The 19,915-nt window shown below is 46.7% G+C and overlaps 8 protein-coding genes across 8 annotated transcripts; 3 read left to right on the plus strand and 5 right to left on the minus strand.

The window, feature by feature from the left end:
* Window positions 1–175: 175 nt before the first annotated feature.
* FSUBG_4765 (sugar transport STP1) lies at window positions 176–2,298 on the minus strand (the record flags this gene model as incomplete). Its single annotated transcript, XM_036682788.1, has 10 exons — window positions 176–265; window positions 337–466; window positions 523–926; window positions 992–1,005; window positions 1,071–1,367; window positions 1,424–1,602; window positions 1,817–1,902; window positions 1,962–2,035; window positions 2,101–2,167; window positions 2,218–2,298. 10 exons carry the CDS (start codon window positions 2,296–2,298, stop codon window positions 176–178), a joined length of 1,422 nt encoding a protein of 473 aa, XP_036539687.1.
* Window positions 2,299–3,207: 909 nt separating this feature from the next.
* On the plus strand, window positions 3,208–4,032 carry FSUBG_4766 (uncharacterized protein; the record flags this gene model as incomplete). The annotated part of the gene is made up of 1 exon (XM_036682789.1): window positions 3,208–4,032. One exon carries the CDS (start codon window positions 3,208–3,210, stop codon window positions 4,030–4,032), a length of 825 nt encoding a protein of 274 aa, XP_036539688.1.
* Window positions 4,033–4,223: 191 nt separating this feature from the next.
* FSUBG_4767 (transcriptional regulatory) lies at window positions 4,224–6,351 on the minus strand (the record flags this gene model as incomplete). The annotated part of the gene is made up of 5 exons (XM_036682790.1): window positions 4,224–4,511; window positions 4,568–5,481; window positions 5,548–5,954; window positions 6,011–6,238; window positions 6,290–6,351. 5 exons carry the CDS (start codon window positions 6,349–6,351, stop codon window positions 4,224–4,226), a joined length of 1,899 nt encoding a protein of 632 aa, XP_036539689.1.
* Window positions 6,352–7,265: 914 nt separating this feature from the next.
* On the plus strand, window positions 7,266–9,392 carry FSUBG_4768 (Ipa; the record flags this gene model as incomplete). Its single annotated transcript, XM_036682791.1, has 2 exons — window positions 7,266–8,117; window positions 8,166–9,392. The coding sequence occupies 2 exons, from the start codon at window positions 7,266–7,268 to the stop codon at window positions 9,390–9,392; spliced, it is 2,079 nt and encodes a 692-aa protein (XP_036539690.1).
* Window positions 9,393–9,685: 293 nt separating this feature from the next.
* On the minus strand, window positions 9,686–10,359 carry FSUBG_4769 (uncharacterized protein; the record flags this gene model as incomplete). The annotated part of the gene is made up of 4 exons (XM_036682792.1): window positions 9,686–9,786; window positions 9,838–10,224; window positions 10,274–10,286; window positions 10,339–10,359. 4 exons carry the CDS (start codon window positions 10,357–10,359, stop codon window positions 9,686–9,688), a joined length of 522 nt encoding a protein of 173 aa, XP_036539691.1.
* Window positions 10,360–10,981: 622 nt separating this feature from the next.
* Window positions 10,982–12,052, minus strand: FSUBG_4770 (uncharacterized protein; the record flags this gene model as incomplete). Its single annotated transcript, XM_036682794.1, has 1 exon — window positions 10,982–12,052. One exon carries the CDS (start codon window positions 12,050–12,052, stop codon window positions 10,982–10,984), a length of 1,071 nt encoding a protein of 356 aa, XP_036539692.1.
* A 2,235-nt stretch (window positions 12,053–14,287) lies between these two features.
* FSUBG_4771 (uncharacterized protein) lies at window positions 14,288–17,785 on the plus strand (the record flags this gene model as incomplete). Its single annotated transcript, XM_036682795.1, has 8 exons — window positions 14,288–14,794; window positions 14,846–15,350; window positions 15,405–15,697; window positions 15,736–15,752; window positions 16,157–16,336; window positions 16,475–16,610; window positions 16,661–17,624; window positions 17,673–17,785. 8 exons carry the CDS (start codon window positions 14,288–14,290, stop codon window positions 17,783–17,785), a joined length of 2,715 nt encoding a protein of 904 aa, XP_036539693.1.
* Window positions 17,786–18,613: 828 nt separating this feature from the next.
* On the minus strand, window positions 18,614–19,499 carry FSUBG_4772 (fungal specific transcription factor factor domain protein; the record flags this gene model as incomplete). The annotated part of the gene is made up of 2 exons (XM_036682796.1): window positions 18,614–18,817; window positions 18,867–19,499. The coding sequence occupies 2 exons, from the start codon at window positions 19,497–19,499 to the stop codon at window positions 18,614–18,616; spliced, it is 837 nt and encodes a 278-aa protein (XP_036539694.1).
* Window positions 19,500–19,915: the final 416 nt, after the last annotated feature.

Below are 19,915 nucleotides of genomic sequence, written 5' to 3' on the forward strand. Positions count from 1 at the left end.
AATTATTGATAAATAAATAATTGTAATAAAATTATCTATACAAAGGAAATCTCATAGGCTACATATCTGTAATGATCAGACACCTGACCTAGACCAAAGGCCTAAGAACGGAAGCCGCCGTTAAGATGACACAGGAATAGGACCTGTATCGCTTCTGAACGATATCGCTATCACATTACTCATTGCTACCCACTTCCTTAGGGCTCTTGTCTGAGAATGACCCCTTCACATTTCCCTCCTCGATGCCAGCAATGCTCTCTCTATACTGCTAAACTGTTAGCTCTCTGGATGCTACAGACTACTAGAAATTAAGATCTAAAGCACAATACAACGTACCTCGTCCTCAAAAATAGCATTGACCTCTTCAAGAGGTAGACCCAGTGTGTCAGGGAAATAGTACAAGATCATAGCGGCACAAAAGCATCCTGGAATGATGAAGCATAGATAGAACTTCCAGCCAATCGAGCTGCAGCAGTCAGTTTCAATACTTATGCTTACAGAGGTGACGTGATATTCACTTACTTGAAAGCAGTGGGTGCTACAGATAGCCAAATGACGTTCATCAGTGCTAGCGTTCCACAGCCCAGCGAGACACCCTTTGCTCGTATATGAGTAGGAAACAGTTCACCCAGGTAAACAAACTGGGCACTGTCTAACGCAAACTCATAGATGAAGACGAACAAAAAGAGCATCGCGACACAGGCTCGTAGGGCTGTCTTGTTGTCTGAGCCGGCAAAGTTGGCCACCAATGCAGCCTCGATTATCAAACATGCTTGGCAAGCAAGGAGACCGTAGCCGATGAATTTCGGTCTTGGAATCCTGTCAACGACAAAAAGTGCCAGGCAGCCACCGCCCCAACCTAAGGTGAGCCAAGCAGCTGCATAGATGAGCTGTGTCTCGACTCCGAAGCCGAGTGCGCCGTAGATCTAAACAAGGTCAGCATTCAGAAACACATGTTCATCGCTGAGTTCTTCAGGGTGTAGTGTCTTACCATAGGACCGTAGTCTGTTATCAGTAGGTGGTCAGTAAGGAAGCTCACGATAGCGTCTAGGATGTTTGGGGATACTGACTGTTAATGACTAGAATTCCAGATGTTTGGATACTGGCAAAAGTTCCCATGCCGATAAGGGTTCGTTTTCTGTAGTTCTTATTCGTAAACATGACCCAGTATGAGCTTGGGAGAGTCTTGTCGATTTCAACCTGTGTGCGAATCTGTAGGAATTCAACTTCCACTTCTTCTGGAGTGTGAAGCTTTAGTAGATTCTCCCTGGCCTGGTCATCGCGGCCTTGTAGCATAAGCCAGCGGGGAGATTCCGGCAGCCAGTAGAGAAGAGCGAGCAATATGAGTGATGGAAAGCCCTGAAACACTAACAGGGTTATGTCAGTTGCCAGCCAAACTAAGAGTCATTCGTTTGGTACCTACCGAACGGGACTCTCCAGGCATTTGGGCTTTTGAAGAAATAGAATCCGTAGCCCACCCAAACCGATGATGAGTATCCGAATAGCAAGCTTGCTCCGACAAGACCAACGAGAACACCACGGATTGAGGGAGGTGCTATCTCTGTCATCCACAGCGTCACCGATGAGATCATCATATATGTACTAGGTGTCAGGTTAGAACATGATCGTAAGTTACAAGCCGTCCATGGTTGAACCTACCCAGCCCCAGATACAAATCGGAAGACAATGAATTGGGCGACATGCACAGATCCGGCCATAATTGCTCCTGCTATAATGATGATGGCGGCCGACTGGGTGGACGTAAAGTCAGCCATGTTCTCTCCCAAAAAGCGAAAAAGCGAAAGATGGTACTCACCACTGCAACGGCTGCTTTTCGTCCCATTTATCTGCAAAGAAGGGAACTGTCAAGATGAAGATGGCCGCACCAGCAAAGAAGAGTGACTGGACGTGTAAGCTCTATGTCAGTCTGTAGCTTTCCAGATGGAGCTGGGGTTTCTCACATTCATAGCTGAGATAAGACTAGTTGCGTTTGATCTCGTCCCAAGCTCGAAATACTCGATAAAAGAAGGTTGCGCTGGCGAGAATCAGAAACCTGAGCAGAGAGGATGGACCGGGCTATACAGAGTCGTGGTTACTCACCAATGGTTGCTCCAATAACACCAGAGGAATATCCAAACGACATGGCTCCAAGGCTAATGCTCATCATCTAATTTTGGAAGTCAGTAGAAACATATATCTTGAAAGTGTGGCACTAACAACAACGAGCAAATAGGGTCTCCATTGCCGCTTCTTGGAGTGCTGCATGCCCATCACTGCTGGAACCTCGTGGTCAGTCATGGCGATTGAAGATATCGGTTTCTTTCTTGTCGAGAAATTAGATGCAATCAAGGTAGATAGATGACTGGAGTCAAAATGCTAATCCAGAGTGGTATGAGCCAAGTCCGTGATTTGCATTGAATCTGTAGAGCCGTCCTGACAACCCATGGTCTATATATCACATCCCTCTGCCCAAGAATTACTGTTATCAGCGACATCTACTCGGTGATGTTTCGGTGTTCTTTATCTATTCACAAGTCTCTTTTTGAGGCTTGTTAATTTCTCAGGGTTACTCTGAGGCGCGTCGTCCTTTTCTTGATATGGGAGACTGACGTGCGGGAGGCGCTGTCAGAGTCAGAGTCAGATGACGATTAGATAGTGTGTCGAGCTGCCATTCGAGGAAGCGTAGCGAGGCTACTTAGTCTCGGAAGCAACTGTGGAACACGGCCCGGGAAATGACAGCCAGTTAACTACATTTCCACACACCACTGCGCAGCACCTATGTATGGCAGGTCAGACTGATGCTGGTATTGAGAAATGTTGCTTATCTGGTACGGTGTATCTCTGATGTGATTTCTCTTTTGTTGGTTCTGTAGATAAGGCTCGGTTAGGAATAGGTCCAGACTAGAGCAACCACTAAGTCGACTTGGTGCTTCTTTGGCGCCCTTGTAGTTCTTTACGTCGGGCCGTCCCCACTCACATCTCCGAGAATTTGGGTTCCCTGATTGATCCTGGGCATCCGGGAATGATGTACTTATCGGGGATATGAAGATAAGCTGCAGGGTTGTGATAGCCTTGGGGTTATTAAGGAAGAGGCCATGGCGACTCTGCCGCAAGTCAAATAATGATCGTCATCATAGTCACACTCACTGTCAATTGATAAGTCGCTCCCTTTGACATCAAGGCAAACACAAAGCACAGAGTTCCAACATGGGTTCCGTTCATCAGCTTGAGCATGGCTCCCGCAGCACAACCGGGACCTGGGTCCCTTTTGACTGGGAAGATCCGGTTTTTGGGCAGCAGTCCAAGGGAGAGGTCGTGGTTATTCGAAGCGGAGGAACGTCTGGGTCTTTGAGTGCTGGCTTGTGGCGCACGGGTCCAGGGATTGCTGGCTGCAACGAAGACGGCACCTGCGACGTCGTGTATTCAGCTCCTCTCGGCGATGAAACTATGCTGCTGCTGGAGGGCTCAACAGAGGTTACCATCAAATCCACCGGCAAGAAGTATCAACTTAAAGCAGGCGACATCATCTGCCATCCAAAATATGTCCAACTTTCGTGGCACACCAACGCCCCTTTTCTGAAGAAGTTCTGGGTCATGTGGAATGGATCTACTCCTGGAAACACAAAAGACGACCTCATAATTGGCAACATCAACGACAACCCACAAGCTTGGACTTGTTATTCTTGGGAAGAGCCAGGCAAGGGCCAACAGCAAGCTGGCGAGTTCTACGTCATCAGAGATACAGGCTCAACAGGAAGTCTCGAGGTCGGACTTTGGAGAACAGGTCGCGGCATACCTGGGTGTGATTCAGATGGCTCTGTGTCCTTTGAGTACAGTGCACCTCTTGGCGATGAAACAATCATGCTTCTTGAGGGATTGGTCACCATTACCGAGCATGACACCGGAAAGACGCTAAAGTTCCAGGCCGGAGATATAATTGCACTACCCTCTGGTCTGAAGGTTACATGGACATCTGAGGCGCCTTTTGTAAAGACTTATTATGTTATCACAAGCGACAAGTCTGTTGGCTAAGCCGTTGAGATCTCTCCAGGCGTGAATCTCATGAACATACATGCTTTGGAGTAAGACTATAAAGGGTTAGACGAAAATTTAACACTGCTATAGTTTAAATAGAAGCGGGCAATAGGCAACGTAATTTACATCATTTTATCCATCCGCTTAAACACTGAAACATGCGTTGGACTATCTATGATATAGCCACTTCACATGAAACTATTGCCATTCGAAAAGTCCATCTCGAAAATCGAATTTCCATTGCCCCAAGGATCCGCCGGCGCGATATCGAAAAAGTCGATAGACGTAGGGAAATGTTTGGGCTGTACTGGCTCAGGAGGGCCATGCTCGGGGCTCGGAGATCGGCTTGAAGGAACCCAGTTGTCGATACTGTCCCAGAACGCTTCGAGTTTGGGTTTCTCACCCATAGCTAGTGTGTAATCGAAGAACTGGCGGTATTGGCTTCTATCCTCATACAGACGCTCAAGCTTCATAAACTATCACTTATCAATAATCTAGACCTCGCACAAACAATATGTGGAGAAAAACTCACCATTAGCCTCGAACTCTCCCAATAACGGCACAGCTTTAGCAGCAGGCCTCGACACTCCTCGTAGCGTCGTACCGACGCCTCGCGTATCTCATCGTTGCTGTCCGACGCAAAGAGAAGGTGGATCGAGCCGGCGACCATAGCGCAGTAACCTCTGAAGCAAGAAACTGTGACGCAGCCAAGATTCTCCGTCTCCTGCAACATGGTTAGTGCAGTGGCGTGGCTTCTAGCTGACGCCCAGGCTTTGCTTAAGAATCCTGGGGGTGTCCTGCTGGCCGATTCTGCTAGTCGATGCTGTAGGAGGAAAGGATGGTGCAGCAGACAGCCCGCGAGATGGAACAAAGCACGGCCATATATCAGAGGCCCCGCGGCTCGTGGGTCAACCACACCACCTGAAGTAAGTGTTTGCTCCCAAACGGCATTTAACGGATCTAGTAGTCCGTAGTTGAGTTCTAGCCGCCACAGAGTTGACTCGAGCGCTGAGTATTGTGAAGTAGTAGACCAGGGAACATCGTCGTGAACTCGCGAATCCTTTCGCAGCACGTAATTAACTACGCGGATTAGTGTCGCTGCCATCAAGATGATTACAGAGAAATGACTGTGTTCAGGAAGCTCCGTAAATACTGGCGCGTCTCCGGTGAGTTGTTCAAGTACTGGACCCCGATTCTCTGAACAGTCTCGGAAAGCTTGCTCGTTGGACGGAAGACGAAGCAGGCAATCCTTGTCTTGAAGCGCGGTAGGTCTTTCTCGTCCACAGGACATCAGCCTGTCAAGTAGGTAGATAGACCAGAACGTTCGTCGGTATTCCTCCTGAACTTCAGGACGAAGACGGGGATCGGGCTCAGTGTTGAATCGGTAGCACTGCGCGATGCGAACAGCCAGCCCAAGCTTAATCCATGCAGCGCGACATCGGCCATCTGAGAGAGATATCAGTTCCGCTGTCAATAGTGTATCTACGTTTGTAAACGGGGGGGACCTCATACCGGAGTAGTCAATGACGCAAAGAAGGTGAATCGTTTGGGCTATCATTAGACTCTCCGCAGAGTCAATGTTAGCTGTCGAGCGCTTGATGGTCAGCTCCCATGCCTGGTCTGCGCAGAGCAGCAATGGTTTAGTGGACTGAGAAAATCGACTGGCTGTAGCTAACAAGGCGAGGCAAAGGTATTCGGGGAGCGTTTGAGCTACCAAGCGATGGCGAAAAGTTTCTTCATGGAAGAGGGAGTATGGTTGGTTGTGGCAGTACTGAAAGTATAGGTCTGCTGCAGCAGAAAGCGTCATGTCAGGCGTGACAGGCAGCCCCTTGGCGTCCCCGGCAATATTGTCTTTGTGACTCAGACGGAGGTTGTTCCCGACAGCGATGCCACGTTCGTTGGTGAGAAGACTGATGAGACTACCCAGTTACTTGGTCAGCCGAGTGAACGGTTGGTTATGTGTACACGATCTCACAAGCCTTGCCTTTGCACACTTGTTTCAAGCGAGGTTATTCGGGACTCGAGAGGAAGTGAAGATGAGGCTTCTTCCTTGCTAGTTCCCGCTATCATCAACGGGCGCAGGACCCTGTTAGAGTCATTTTGATCCTCGCGTTTGGGTGCTTCTTCATAGGAGCATTCCTGTCGGAGGCGTGTGCAGTATGTGCATCTCGGACGCTCGCCAGAGCAGCGGACCTTTTTGCGCCTTGATAATAGTCAGTTTAGAAACTAGGTGAAGGCACTGAACGCCTCATACCTGCAGTTGGCACATGCCTGTCTTATCCGTTTCAGTCTGTACTCGTAGTGTTCTTGATCCATTGCTGCCTACTTGGGTACTATTCCCTGGGAGGATTCCCGATTAGTGAAATGATTCCAGCCTATGTACCAACAGCATTCTTCTAACCTTGCTTGCATAATATGCCCTGGTCACGCGGTTCCGGTGCTGGAGTAACGCCGTCTGTTGAAGCAGGGTGAGGTTGCGCGGTGATGTTGCGAACCTGGGGAAGCATGGGGGGTCCCCTCTTTGCCGTTCGTTATCATATCAGCCATGCCTGAGATAAGTCAGGTCTTAGCTTAATCCTTATCTAAAGATTCTGCGTAGTACGATAGCTAACTACCTTAGGCAGTGCTAGGCTAAAGTTTGCAGGTCGTACCACTGGCTGTTATCTGAGATCTGTTGGAGTATGAGACATGGGCATCCTCTGATTTGATTGGCTGTACCTGACCCACTCCGTGATTTAGTGGTCCTTCTGCAGGTAGGTCCCTGCAGAAGGTCCCAGTGGAGGGAGTCAAGTGTTGATGGTTTGTTTGCCTTGGCTGGATGAGACGACATGTTGAATCTTTTGTTTCACGCGATGAAAGATTGCTTCTTAAAATAGTTTCTTAAATCCCAAGCTGCTAAAAAAAGGTCTACCAGTATTCAAAGCTCATTATTCTGATTCAGTCTCTTGTGTTCCTTGGTCAGGTAAAGCACCTGGGCATCCGCAAAGCCTTGAGATACGTTGAGCCAACACCTTCCAAGACCCTGTCTCTCATGCGAAGCAAAATGTTACCATCCCTTGTTTTTTCTATCCTAAGTCGCATTTATGGGTTACCAGCCACCATGCCCTGCGAAGCCACACTGTGGCACGAGCTTTCAAAGCTACCGTCGTTGAACTCCAAGCTCTGCTCCATCGGCACCGGCATATGCATCTGCAGCCTGCAACCTATCGAGATCGCCAACATCATCCAAGATGGTCCTCCACTCAGAAGTGCTCCTCGAGCTGCACGGGGACTTGCAGCGCCAATGGAAAGCTTATGGCCCCAAAGTCGAAACTGCCTGGCGATCATTCGACAAAGCGCAGCGAGCGGAATGCATGAAGGCTGCGGCATGGAAGCGACAAGTCTTGAAGCATTCTCGAGACGCCTCGCTAGGCAGCCTCTGTAAGTTTATGCCCGAGTGGAATCTTGATGATATAACAGACTCGGACTCGAACTTGTTCCTTGACATTATCAAGCACCGTGCCATGACGCCTTTAACTGAGCAATACCGCCGCGGTCACAACGGAACTGCTGGAGATCTCGAGCTCATCGATGAGATGGCGCGAACTCGAAACTTGCGTCATGCAAATCCTTTCAAGAACTGCTATACAGTTTTCACTGAGGAGGAGTATGGATACTGTTTCCGTGTTCCTATATGCGTCAACGACGAGGAAATTCAATCTGGACTGGAGTCAGGCCTTCAGAACCGATACATCGTCCCACAGTCTTTGGGGCAGCTCATTCTTACGCGGCAACTTCAAATGGTGCAGGCGCTTAACTTCATGATCGAATGTGTCTTGGATCAAGTCTCCGGCCCCAAGGATCGAAGCCAGCCGAAGAATTTCAAGCCGCCAACCGCTCCTCTATCTGATTCTCTCCCCAAGCAGGCAACCGTCAAGCTCAATTCCCAGGAGCTTTTTGCTGCTGCTTCCGATCAGAAATCATCTCTTGAGGAACTGTTGTCGCTTCTTTGCTCGGAGGCCACAGTTCTTTGTGCAGACGTCAGCGTGCAGTTCTACAGCCAGCCTGAGCTCGTGCCTGACGAGAAGGGCCGATCCCTGCCAGTACACATACATAAGTACGTTGGGCCTGCTTTCTTTGCGACAATCTAGCATGCAGTCCAAGGAATTGCTATTTGGGAATCCATCACTGGCTTGCTTAACCTCCTCGAGAAGCCGTCCACGGATAAGCTTTACAAGTCGATGATTGTTCAAGAGCTCTCTAATATGTGCCATTTCGAGTACGCCCGTACACAAGCACTGTTCAAACGCCAGGTTTCCACTGGAACTGGATCGAAACGGTTCAAGCGAATTTCCAATGCATATGATAACTCAGGCAATGCCAAGGTCTCGATGAAAGGCAAACCAGAAGAGCTCACGCGATCTGACCCTCACCTGCACTACTTGCTACGACTGTGTCAGCCCGTTACGACCGTCACCAAAGCGGCTCAGTGGATGGAGAAGCTCGACGATCTCTACAAGGCGCATCCTTTGGAGAGGGAGAAGCTTGACGAGAGAGAGTCTCGGACTCTCCACGATGTCGCTGCCATTGTAGCGTTCGTCCAAGATGTTTCTAAGGTCTACTCACTTCCCTCTATCTCACGAAAGAAAGGAAATCTACTTGTCGCTGGCCTGCAACAAATTGACACCGAGCTCAACCAGATCAAGAAGGAAGTTGACCTACGCGACTACGCTGCGCCCATCGAGATTCTTCTGGAACCTGGCATGTCTGCTAAAGCGCTGGAAGCCTTGAATGCGTTTATGATGGAGAAGACGGGCACGACGATGGGATTTCTTTACCAAGATGCACTAGAGAAGGCGTTCCGAAACGTCGAAGAACGGTATCGACAGGCCAAGGATAAGACAAACAAGGATACCAAGGCTGAGTTTGTTCCCATCGACAGCACTCCTGTGGCCTCAAAAGAAAGAATCGAAGCACGAAGACAAAAGGAAAAGACACGCCCTGAACATTCCTCCGTCTACGCGATTACCCCAACCACAGAGTCTTCTGAAGACAAAGAAGCTGCAAAGCCTACGCAGCCACTAAAGGTCAGCTCATCAACAGCCGAGGTTTTCGCAACCCTGTTCGACAAAACACGATCACGAGGATCCGTCAGCTGGTCGTCCTTCGAGGCTGCCATGTCAGAACTGGGGTTCTCAGTGCTGCCCCGATTCGGCTCCGTTTACACGTTCAGACCGTCTGAGGATATGGATATCAAGCGGCCTGTTAGCATTCACCGACCTCATCAGTCACAGATTGAGGGGTATTTGATCCTGATTTTGGCGAGACGCCTGAACCGGACTTATGGATGGAGTGAGGATTCGTTTGTCACTGAGTAAGGGCATCTTGGGTTGCGAGAACATGTTTGGACGGATACTGTCAATTTGCAATTCAGAGACAAATTGCCGCGATGTGCGCGAGTGGAATTCACTTGTTGATAGAGCTGAGGGTGGCGTAAAGGCTCTCGCAATGTCGTCTCATATTGATGGATATTACCTCGCTAAAATAATGCAGTAGGATGAGAAACTTAGAGTCAACCCCATATCTCATTTACCTCATCATTTCTCCTGACATTGCGTCTTGTAGATACCTAGTGCAAAGAACCTGATCAGCAGTTATATTCAAAAGTATATCAGAAGGGATCAGCCATACCGTTTAGAAGAGTCTTGAAGGCAAGCTCAACTCGAGTGTTATCCTGAGCTGAAGTTTCGATAAACAGAAGTTTCTCAAGTTCTGGACCTCATCAGCACTTTCAAACATACTAGCAAGCATAGGTCAACTTACTAGCAAATCTCTTGCCCTCTTCCGTCGTCACAGCCCTTCTACGCTCCAGGTCTGTTTTGTTCCCCACGAGCATGACGACAATTTCAGGCTCCCCGTGATCTCGAACCTCTTGCAACCAGCGTGCGGCATTCTCAAAACTCTGGCGGTTGGTTACATCATAGACTAACATCACAGCTACCGCTTCGTTATAATAAGGAACGGGTGCCCGGTATCTCTCTTGGCCGGCTGTGTCCCAGAGGTTGACTTTGATGGTCTTGGAGTTGCATTGCACCATTTTGTTGGTGGGCTTCACGCCAATTGTTGGACTGGAGTCGGCATGGAATTCGCCTTGGTTGAATTGACTTGCGAGATTTGACTTGCCAACTGTCGAGTCGCCCAGGAGAACCACTGATATTGGTTAGTAAATAAACTGCCGTGCAGGCGGATGGTATCAAACCTTTCCAACGGTACTGGAGGAACATGAGTTACTTTTGTACTATGAGCGAGAAGGGATAAACCTACATCGTATGCCATGTCGCCCATCTTGTCAAGGCTTGACTTTTAAAGTACTCAACTGCAGAATTTGAGAGAAAAGGAGTTGACTTACCGCTACTTTTAGCTTTTTAACTAGATGGTCGCTGACTAAAATGGGCTACCTCTTTATCGCAGGGGATATAAGCGAGAGCAGAAGCGAGAACGAGAAAAGCCTTACCTTGCCGATTTGTTAGGTTATCGCATGTTTCCGTAACCGAATTGAAGTCCAAGCCCAAGACTTCCTTTGTAGATCATGTCACCAAGTGGGGGGTTGTTTATACGCGCTGTCTAATCAGCTGCTGACACCGAAGCCCTAGGGAATGATGCTTGTCAATGCGGCTGAGATCCAAGCATAAGCATAACCAGACCAGATCCTAACACGACCTTATTAGAAGCCAAATAAATTTTGCCTGAGTGATATTTCATATCACGTCAGAAAAGAAATGTAGGCTCGATATCTAGCCAGGCACGTATAACTTCCGACTAGGTTAAATTTAAGCTCATCGCTGTGCCATTGTTTTCGCTCATAAGGACCGAATAATAATATGTTTAGAAGAATTTGGACTTTCCTCATTTTAGATACAATTTTATAAAATATATAAAATACTAAGAAATAAACTATAGCAGCTACTTAAGAAATAGAGCTAGAGGGTGTTGTGATGTTCTGAAGTGCGTTGTTGTACTTCTGGGACGCTTCGCTGATACCATTAAAGAAATTCAAGTAGTTAGTTTGGAATTTTCCTTCAATGGCATCTCGCAGGTTCTCCGCCTGCTCCACTACATCAACGATGTCAATGATTTGCATGACGGCATCAGCCACTGACATGACTGCTCCAACGACAACAACTAGCTTTCCCAATCCATCGAGCATTTCAAAAGCGCTTACATCCACCATATCAGGGTCCATCCCACCTTCTATGCAAACGTTCCGAAGCGTGTCATTTGCGACACTCAGCCTATTAGCCATAAAGGCAACTGAGAAAAGATGGATGGATGTGAGCAGAGCGGTGTTAAGCCCGAGGCCTTTGATAGTATCCATGTATTGGGTTAGATCGGCCTCTGTCTGATCGCTTAGGTACAGCGTGTCCAATGCCGCGTAGATAGCGTCTATCTCTTTGCTTTCGTAGAGTTGTCTGGCTACATGCGCATACTTTCTAAAGTTGTCGGCATTGAGCTGGTTGCCGGTATGCCTTTGAACCTGGGCAACAAACTGAAGAAGGATGCTACGGCAGTGCCTGGTGTCGAGACCCTCTGTTGCCTTCGAAGCGATCAAGACATTGTTTGTCTTGTACTGAGTGATGTACTGGGATACCTGGTCATTGATTTGAGCCGAAATATCGGTATCGACGGTCGCCATTTTGTTGTTTAATTCAGTAGATTTGCTTGAGATGTCGGCGCTAAGCAATAGTGCCGTAATTTCGGCTTCTGCAAAAATCATCATCGAGATGCCGAATGACCAGATTGATGCTACAGCAGCCACATCGGCAGCAATCTGAATTGCATCGGCAGCAACGGTCTCGGCAGCTAGTGTCTCTGCAAGACTTACGAGCGTACTGAACTCGGTGCTTACAGCCGTGGTTGAGTCGTAGGTGCCGACGCTGAGGAATAGGGATTGCTCTGTAATGATTGCGTTGATATTATCGTCTGTCTCATCCTCCCAAGTGAGCATGTAGTTCAGGTAGGCTTCTAGATCGGTGCTCATCGCGAACTTGTGTAGAGGGTGATAGGTGGGATGATAGTCAGGTAAGAATAGAGATTGAGCTCGGAAAATGGAACCAGAAGCAAGGGGAATCCATTGCTACTTTATACTCTGTAGAGTCTTCATGGGACATGCCTGCGTTGGTTTCTATTGAGTATTCTGAGTATGAATGCAAGAGTAAGCAAGGGCGATATGCTACCATCCATGATCGGAACTGGGTCGCGGTCTATCGACAGGTCTTTAAGACACCAATATTTTAAATCGTATGTTAAACAACTGTGGCTGGCTGAGAATTGGAATGCATGATATGCTAGATAATGGGGTGTTAAACTGTAGCTGGCTGGAAATTGGTAGGATACGCCGGATAATGGTATCCAAGATTAGTCGTAAGTACAGTTTTTTTTACTAAACCGGTAAGTGGCTTGCTTACTCCCGCAAAAGTAAAGAAAGGTAAGAATACCTCTTAACGAAAACGGAAATCAGGCCATTATGTCTGAACTCCATGTAAGCCAAAATGACATAGAAAGGCTGAAGGCGGGTATTGCTGGCAAGAAACCCAAGTAACAGGAATGAATACCTGGGGTTACTTAGTAAATAAGAACTTCCAACTATGTGATATGTATATCACATATCTCTTCCTGTACTATTCCTTAGGACCTTAAGTCTTATCGACCTGCTCGAGAGCAAAATCCACAAACCATGGTGTTTTGCTTATGCATGGACGCCGGAAGCGGAGCGCAGCTGACGAATGGCGGCCCCATGACGTGGTGATAGTTCTGTAATACAATGTGTGAAGATCACCGCTAGGCCAAGTCACCCAAAAACGAATGCCCTCGTTATCGACATAACAAGGACTAGGGCTTATATCTTATTCTCGACACAATGGTTAATATAGTTTGTCGCGCACTTACAGGGCCGACTCACTTGCCCGATACGTACTACCTTGAAATAAGCGGATTAAACTCGCCTCAATCCACGATGCTTTACTAAATTGGATGCTAGATTAGGGATGGATATATTGTTGATGTAAAATTATCGCGTGAAGAATGCAGCCATTGTGTTAAACCCGAAGTGTATTTTCTAACCTTGTGACTGACTTATAAACTTAACTCCGCTACCACCTTCCGATTGCCCCGAACCTTCTTCCAGTCTAACCTTCTTCTTAGCCCTAATCGCACCGATATACGTGTTATCACGAAACTTTCTTTAGTAAGGTTAAGCTTTTCTCGTGCGTTAGCATTTCTCAACAAATCTAATAGCTATACGCCATACCTAGAAGTCCCTCTTAGCAAATTGCCTTTTATACGTTAAATATAGATACAATCTAAGCCTAATTTCCTCTAAGTAGTTCTACAGCTACGTTAAATTTCTTCTATTTCTTTAGGGCAAATAGTACCCCCTTCTTTTACTAGGTAACTAATATAATTCCTTTAAGGAATAGGCTATTAGAGAATATATAGGTAATAGTCTTATAGTTAAAGAGAGTAAGCTTAAGAAGGAATTTACTACTAAGCTTATAAAAGTCCTATATAAGGATTAGGTTATAAACTTTATTAAAGTACTGGTTAAGGTCTTTAGGGGGGATTATATTATAAGCTACTACTACTTAGGGCATTATAATAGATCTATTAGTATAGTTTTAGATAGCTAGTTAGTTAGGATAATATTAATAGAAGACTGTTCTTATTAGGGCTACTATCTTAAAGATCTAGGGTATTTATAGTATTAAGCTAACCTTTCTTAGCCAACAGATTAGAGGTACTATCTTATATGCCTCTAAGGCTAGCTAAAGAGTTATAATCTAGGTTTTTCTCTTTTTAGCCTTTAGCTATAGCAATTGGTTAGTTATTATAGTATAATATTTAAGTTATTAGCTAGATATATTATTTACAGTTAAGGCTTATAGCTAAGAGCTTAAATCAGCAGACAGAACTTAGTAAAGAATGCAGTGTTTGTAATTCATGCTATATGATGATAACTAGTGAATTTCTTTACTTAAACTATTTATTTATTACAGATATTAATACTTTATTTTACTTTATTATTACTAAGTTAGTATCGATCTCCTTAGGATTCTTAAGTCAACTATAACTAAATCAACCGGCCTATATTAATCCGTGCTTACACCTAATCTCGCCCCCACCCTACGTAACCTATTTTCAGCCTCAGTGATGCCAAATGATCATGCATCTCTGGTATGCCAGTATATGCTCTTTTTATCGCTGAAAGTCTTTTATCATGGACAATGCCCTGTCGTCCTTAGAGTCTCGGATTTTGCTTCTTGATGGCGACCTCTCGCAGGGTCTTGACGATAAGCGGCCTTCAGAGAGCCCATCACTCAAGCAACCGTCATCTGGGAGGTCTGCTGATAGAACAGCATCTACCTCGTCATCCTCTCCCTCGTCGCTAATATCTGGTCGTCCTCGTCGCAGACCAATTCCTCGCAAGGGCCATACCAAATCAAGGCGGGGATGCTTCAATTGTAAGCGTCGACGTGTTAAATGCCAGGAAACAACACCGTCTTGTGATAACTGCGATCGTCTTGGTCTTCGATGCGAGTATCCTCAGCCTTCAGATCAGGGGCTGATGCATCTGCCTTTACCTCAACTTGCCCAACCATTATCTGATGCGCAATTTTCTATGTTTGATTTACGCTACTTTCATCACTTTCTCCTCCATGCGTACCCTGGTCTTCCCATTCAAGGAGAAGAGGTATGGAAAGAAGTTGCGAAGTATTCTCATGGTGTAAGCGCAAATATGCCGTGAGATCTTTGAAGTATCTACTGACAAACCCAGTTCGACTTCTTGGCTCACGCCATGCTGGCTCTTGGAGCCTCGCATCTCGGCCTCTGCAATGGCACTGATTTCAATTCTGACGCCATATCGCATCGCATCAAAGCAATCAAGTCACTCAATTCTGCTCTGAGTACCCCATGTCAGACCAAGGAAGAGGGTGATGCTCGATATGCTACCCTTATGACTCTAACATGGCAGTCCTCCTACATGCCTGATGGGATGCAAGAGTTCTTGTCCATGCTTCGTGGCTGTACTATTGTTTCAAAATGCTCAGTTTTCCCATTTGAGGACTCCGCGTTTCGCATGTTCTCAATAGAGGGGCATGTACAGCGTGTTAACGATATCAACAACGGATTCGACATAGGCCTATCCGATGATGAAGCTATTGACGCTGGTATTGCATCCATAAAGGCTGTTGCGCGTCTGAGTAACAGCACGCTTGAAATCAGCCTTATTGCAGATCTTCAGAGGATCCTCGAGATGTCGCGGACTACATGCGTCGGTGGTAAGATGCCAAATCCATCTCACTCTGAGTGAGCATTTGCTGACTTCTTGACAGCCTTTGGTGCCGTTTGTCGAGCATACGAGCTATTCGGAGGGGCCAGCGATTCTGACTTCCTCACAATATCTGATTCCGACAATCACGTTGCCCAAATCATTATGGCGCATTTCTTCGCCATTGAGTATGTGCTTGCCTCGATCGCTCTAGTGCCAGTGTCGCCATCCTTCCCATTTCGCCAGACCATCATTACAGCCTGGATACAACGAGTTAAGCGACAGGTCCCATCAAGTTATGGAATATATATAGAGTGGCCACTCGAGTTTATTTCAAAGGCCAACAGTGATTGGGGGGTAAGGGGGTACAATAAGACTTAGGACCTCTATCTTAGGTGACAAAAGTCCTTAGGTAAGCTTAGATAAGTCTAATATAAATTTAGTATAGATTTAGTGAATCTTAGACCAAGTAATTTTGGCACCTCGATTTAACGTCAGAGGCCTTCTTGCCCCTCAGCTCTCGTTGGTGGCAAAGTAACTCGACGACGGCCCCCAAATTTTATCACAGGCTGGTTTATCTGCCTGGAGTCTCGGCAATCGAATTCCACCAAATGAGGAACCGAGATAGAGGGCGGTGCTTACCGTGGAACCCTGCTAGCGCATCTCATAGGGCTAAATCTGTAGGCCTCAGGGGTCCTATATATGAGCCTCAAATGAGATTACCTCAACTTTTTCTTCCTCTCCTCTCTCTCCTTCATTCTTTGTTAAAATGGTTTAACGAAAGTTCCAGGTCATAGATAAATATGACTTCAACAGAACATACCACGGCATCGCGATATCCGAACAGTGGCAGGCCTGGGAGACGGCGCACTTCTTCCGCGTCAGGTCTATCATTGACAACCCGACCGTAGGCGCCCGGCTTATTTCCTATGGCTGCAACAACGGTGATGCAAAGTCACTCAACTGTACGACGACATGCTCGAACGCAACACTTATGTACAATTAGACGGGACGTTAAGCAGGGATCGTACAGTGCACTCTAGGCGCTGACTTCTAGAAGTTCAATTCCTTGAATGTCTTTCGGAAAGTTAGAGACTGTGCTTGGGCTTCTTGTTCTGACTCTACATACGGCAGATGGACGAGCAGTCTTCAAGGGTTCAAGCGCGGTTCTGTCTCGCCTGATAATATCGCCAAGTTTGGGAGAGTGATGGCAAAGCCATACTGTCAGGCTGCGAGTGCTGGCATTGACTTGGATATCGCTGGACAAGGTGTAAGTTACCTATCATGCCTATTACATTAGACACTAACATAACCTTGAAGATCGTCACGGCGTATATCATCCAGCTGGTGCTCGTTCTGTTCCTCGGCCTCTGCTTCAAACTCACAAGATCCTGGATCAGAACATTTGGCCGCATGACTAGCTCTTTCCATAAAGACTCTGTGTTCCGACAGACATGCCAAAGGTGGCAGACAACAGTGTCCGAAACACGCTTCGCCAAAGCTGCATCTTCCGCTATGCTCGACTTTCAGGAGTCGCAGGCTCTGTTCGCTGCTACCATCTCTATCACAGCCATAATCACGTTCGACGGCGGAAATAGAGCTGGCTTGGCAAATATGCTTAGCCTCTTCTCTTGGATGTTCAACCATCGCATTTTGCAGGGTCTCATCACAGCAGGCATATATCCCGTCCTGTTTGCGCAGCTCGTGATGCACCGAGCTGGAGAGCGCCGCTTTTATACTCTATTCTTCGTTGTACTTTCTTGGATTCTCATGACCGTCATCACAGAGTTTCAGGACTTCAACGCCGAAGCATTCGAAGAACACTTGAAGCAGGTTTCGACCGTGGATGCTTGCGGAGGTAACCCTGGTCCAATGAGTTTCTGTCAGGGAATCAAGGAAAAGAACAGCTATGACTTCTTCAACATCACTCTTGCTTGTCGCTTTGTTGCTCACATCATTGTATCCTGTCTCATTATCGACTGGATTGTGGATTTTACTAAAAAGCGAATGACCGGAGATAAGATCAAGTACACGCAGATTGGGGGAGACTCTCGAACAATCTTCTCATTCGCAGAGACGAAAGGCGCCAAACTCTCACTGGGTGTCTTCTGGGCTGCTATCGAACTCCTAACCGTTATCATGATCTTCATTGGCCTGCGCGAGATGGTTGAACTTCTGGACATGCACTCGGCTGATGATGGCCTATCAACGTGGGGCTTTGGACAACTCGTCGCCGTGGCTATCTGGTTCCCAGTAATGATCAAGTTTATATGCCTCAGTATATGTAAGTACAGCAACCACGGATGTCAACGATATTTGCTGACTTTTATAGTTGGACCTAGGAGAGAGATCAGGCAGAAGACCAATACGAACAGGCCACAGGTCATAGAGATGGCTAGCTACACGCACAAAAAAGCGAATAACCCATCACCTAGTTCTACCTAAGCATTTCTAACATATTCATCTTAACATCTTCATGCCATAATACCGTTCTTCCCCGTAGTGAACATCCCAAGCGAACCAGTCCTTGGGGTGTAAGAAGACTTCTAACATTAAACTAAGATATTAAAAAAACTTAGTCTAAGATCCTCTATATCTTTACTAAATTATACTAAGTTTACCTAAGTTTATCTAAGTTTACCTAAGACTTTTTATTACCTAGGATAGAGGTCCTAAGTTTTATTACACCCCTTTGCCAGTTAAACATAACATTAAGCGGCCGTTTGGTACCTTGGGATTCTCGCTGCACTGATTCGGATGAAGCACTTCTAGACGGACCGTGAACCGATTCTCTGTCTGCTATCACGGTGGTGTGCGAACCCTGCGGAGAGATCATATTTGGCGGTAGCCACTGGATATAATGCTCCAGATCAACGCCAATTTCGCTGCCTAGCTCCATTTGTATGTCCTACGAAGATTGAACGGAGACTTTTGCTGAGAGCTGCTGAGTTGGAGCAAAGGTATGTGAGCTATCAACGTAATGCTTTGCCAAGCGAAAAAACACCGCTGCAATATTCTCGAGGCGTTTGCACAGCGGAGCCAGCATTTGCATTTGATCTCTCATGGTGGCATAGTATGAGACCGTCATAGACAAAAGCTCGAAGTCTTTTTGAATCATGATGTTACTTAAAAGCGCACGTTTGTAGACCAAGTTCTCGAATATGATGAAATACGGTATGAAAGGGTAGTATAAGAGATGCCTGTCCATTCTCAGGTATTTGCGCAAAACAACCGGGGCATGACTTACCAGACCATATTGTTGTATATTGAAGTTCAATTGAAGATCATCGAAGGAAGAAGAGAGATGGCTTCCCTCGCAGTCTCAAGTCTCGAGTTGGCAGAAGGTGAATGAGATTTGAGGAAGACCATCGAGACATACAGGTACTCAAACTTGATAGTGCTAATGCCCAGTTCCATCTCGCGTAGTTCGTTAGGGCTTGAGAAATATCTTTCATTCTGGATTGTATCGCTCAATACCTACTGAGGGTTAGCATGTGTAACCCTAATTAGACTCTTCAGAAGTCACCTTATCTGTTCGAGCATACCACTCTTCCAGACGTTCGCGCAAGCCGTCTTCTGTCTCGGGGATATGGCTCCCGTCTAGGCTCACACCAATCATCTGCGCGAGCTCAATACGCGCAAGAAACATATGGCCTCCGAATACCGATTTTTGGGCCCGTCTCTCTGCATCAGGAGAGTCCGCATGAGGTTGAAACCTTGTCAAATAACGCAAATCTGGCAGCGGAACGTAAGAGTATCTTGCTGATGGAAGAGAACATGGGCGGCCAAACGCAAGAGCACATGATTTGTCTACAGCAAAAAGAAGCCAAAAAAGACTCAGTTTTCGCTGTCTCGTCTCATAATCTCGTTCAGACGGTGCGTGCAATCTCAAAGCCTCGGCTTGACGACAGGCATGGCCAACAAGCATCCACGATTGATTAGGCGACGCATAATCTTCTCCATGGACGGCTAGCATGATGAGGGCTTGAAGGTTGACTTGGTGAGGTTCGAGAAAGATTCTACTATCGTTAAGCGCCACCTTCATGTTGTCCCTGTACTTTTGAGCTCTGACGACTTCGTTATGTGCTAGCATAGTAACGATCATGTAGTTGATGTACACGACCCATGCCTTTTTCGAGACAGTTTCAGGTCTGAACATGGCTTGTATGAGGAGGCTCTCTGAAGGTGTGATGAAGAATGTTTCACCCAAGCGGGCGCTTTCCAAGAAGCCTGAACAGTTAGCTGAGTTTGAGCACCTTTTCGAGGGGAATACTCGCGGCCTATCATCTGATACCCCTCTCCTTTGGAGGGTATGAAAAAGTCAGTATTTGCATAGCTTTTACTGGCTACGCCTGCTGTTGTTAAGGAATCTGACAAATACTGAAACTCCTTTGCTGCATGCTGATGAAGAGGTGATGATCCGATAGTTGTGTTGGTGATGGATGTGTCCTTTAGCAAGGAAAAAGAACTCATATCTCCAACACTGAGGCTTGGATGTGAATCCTTTCCGTCTTGAGATCTGCACTCCTTTTCAACTACCTGTTGATAATTGGTTAATGGACCGTGATTCGCAGC

Source organism: Fusarium subglutinans (genome assembly GCF_013396075.1).
Source record: "Fusarium subglutinans strain NRRL 66333 chromosome Unknown NRRL66333_c0000043, whole genome shotgun sequence".
Classification (NCBI taxonomy): domain Eukaryota; kingdom Fungi; phylum Ascomycota; class Sordariomycetes; order Hypocreales; family Nectriaceae; genus Fusarium; species Fusarium subglutinans.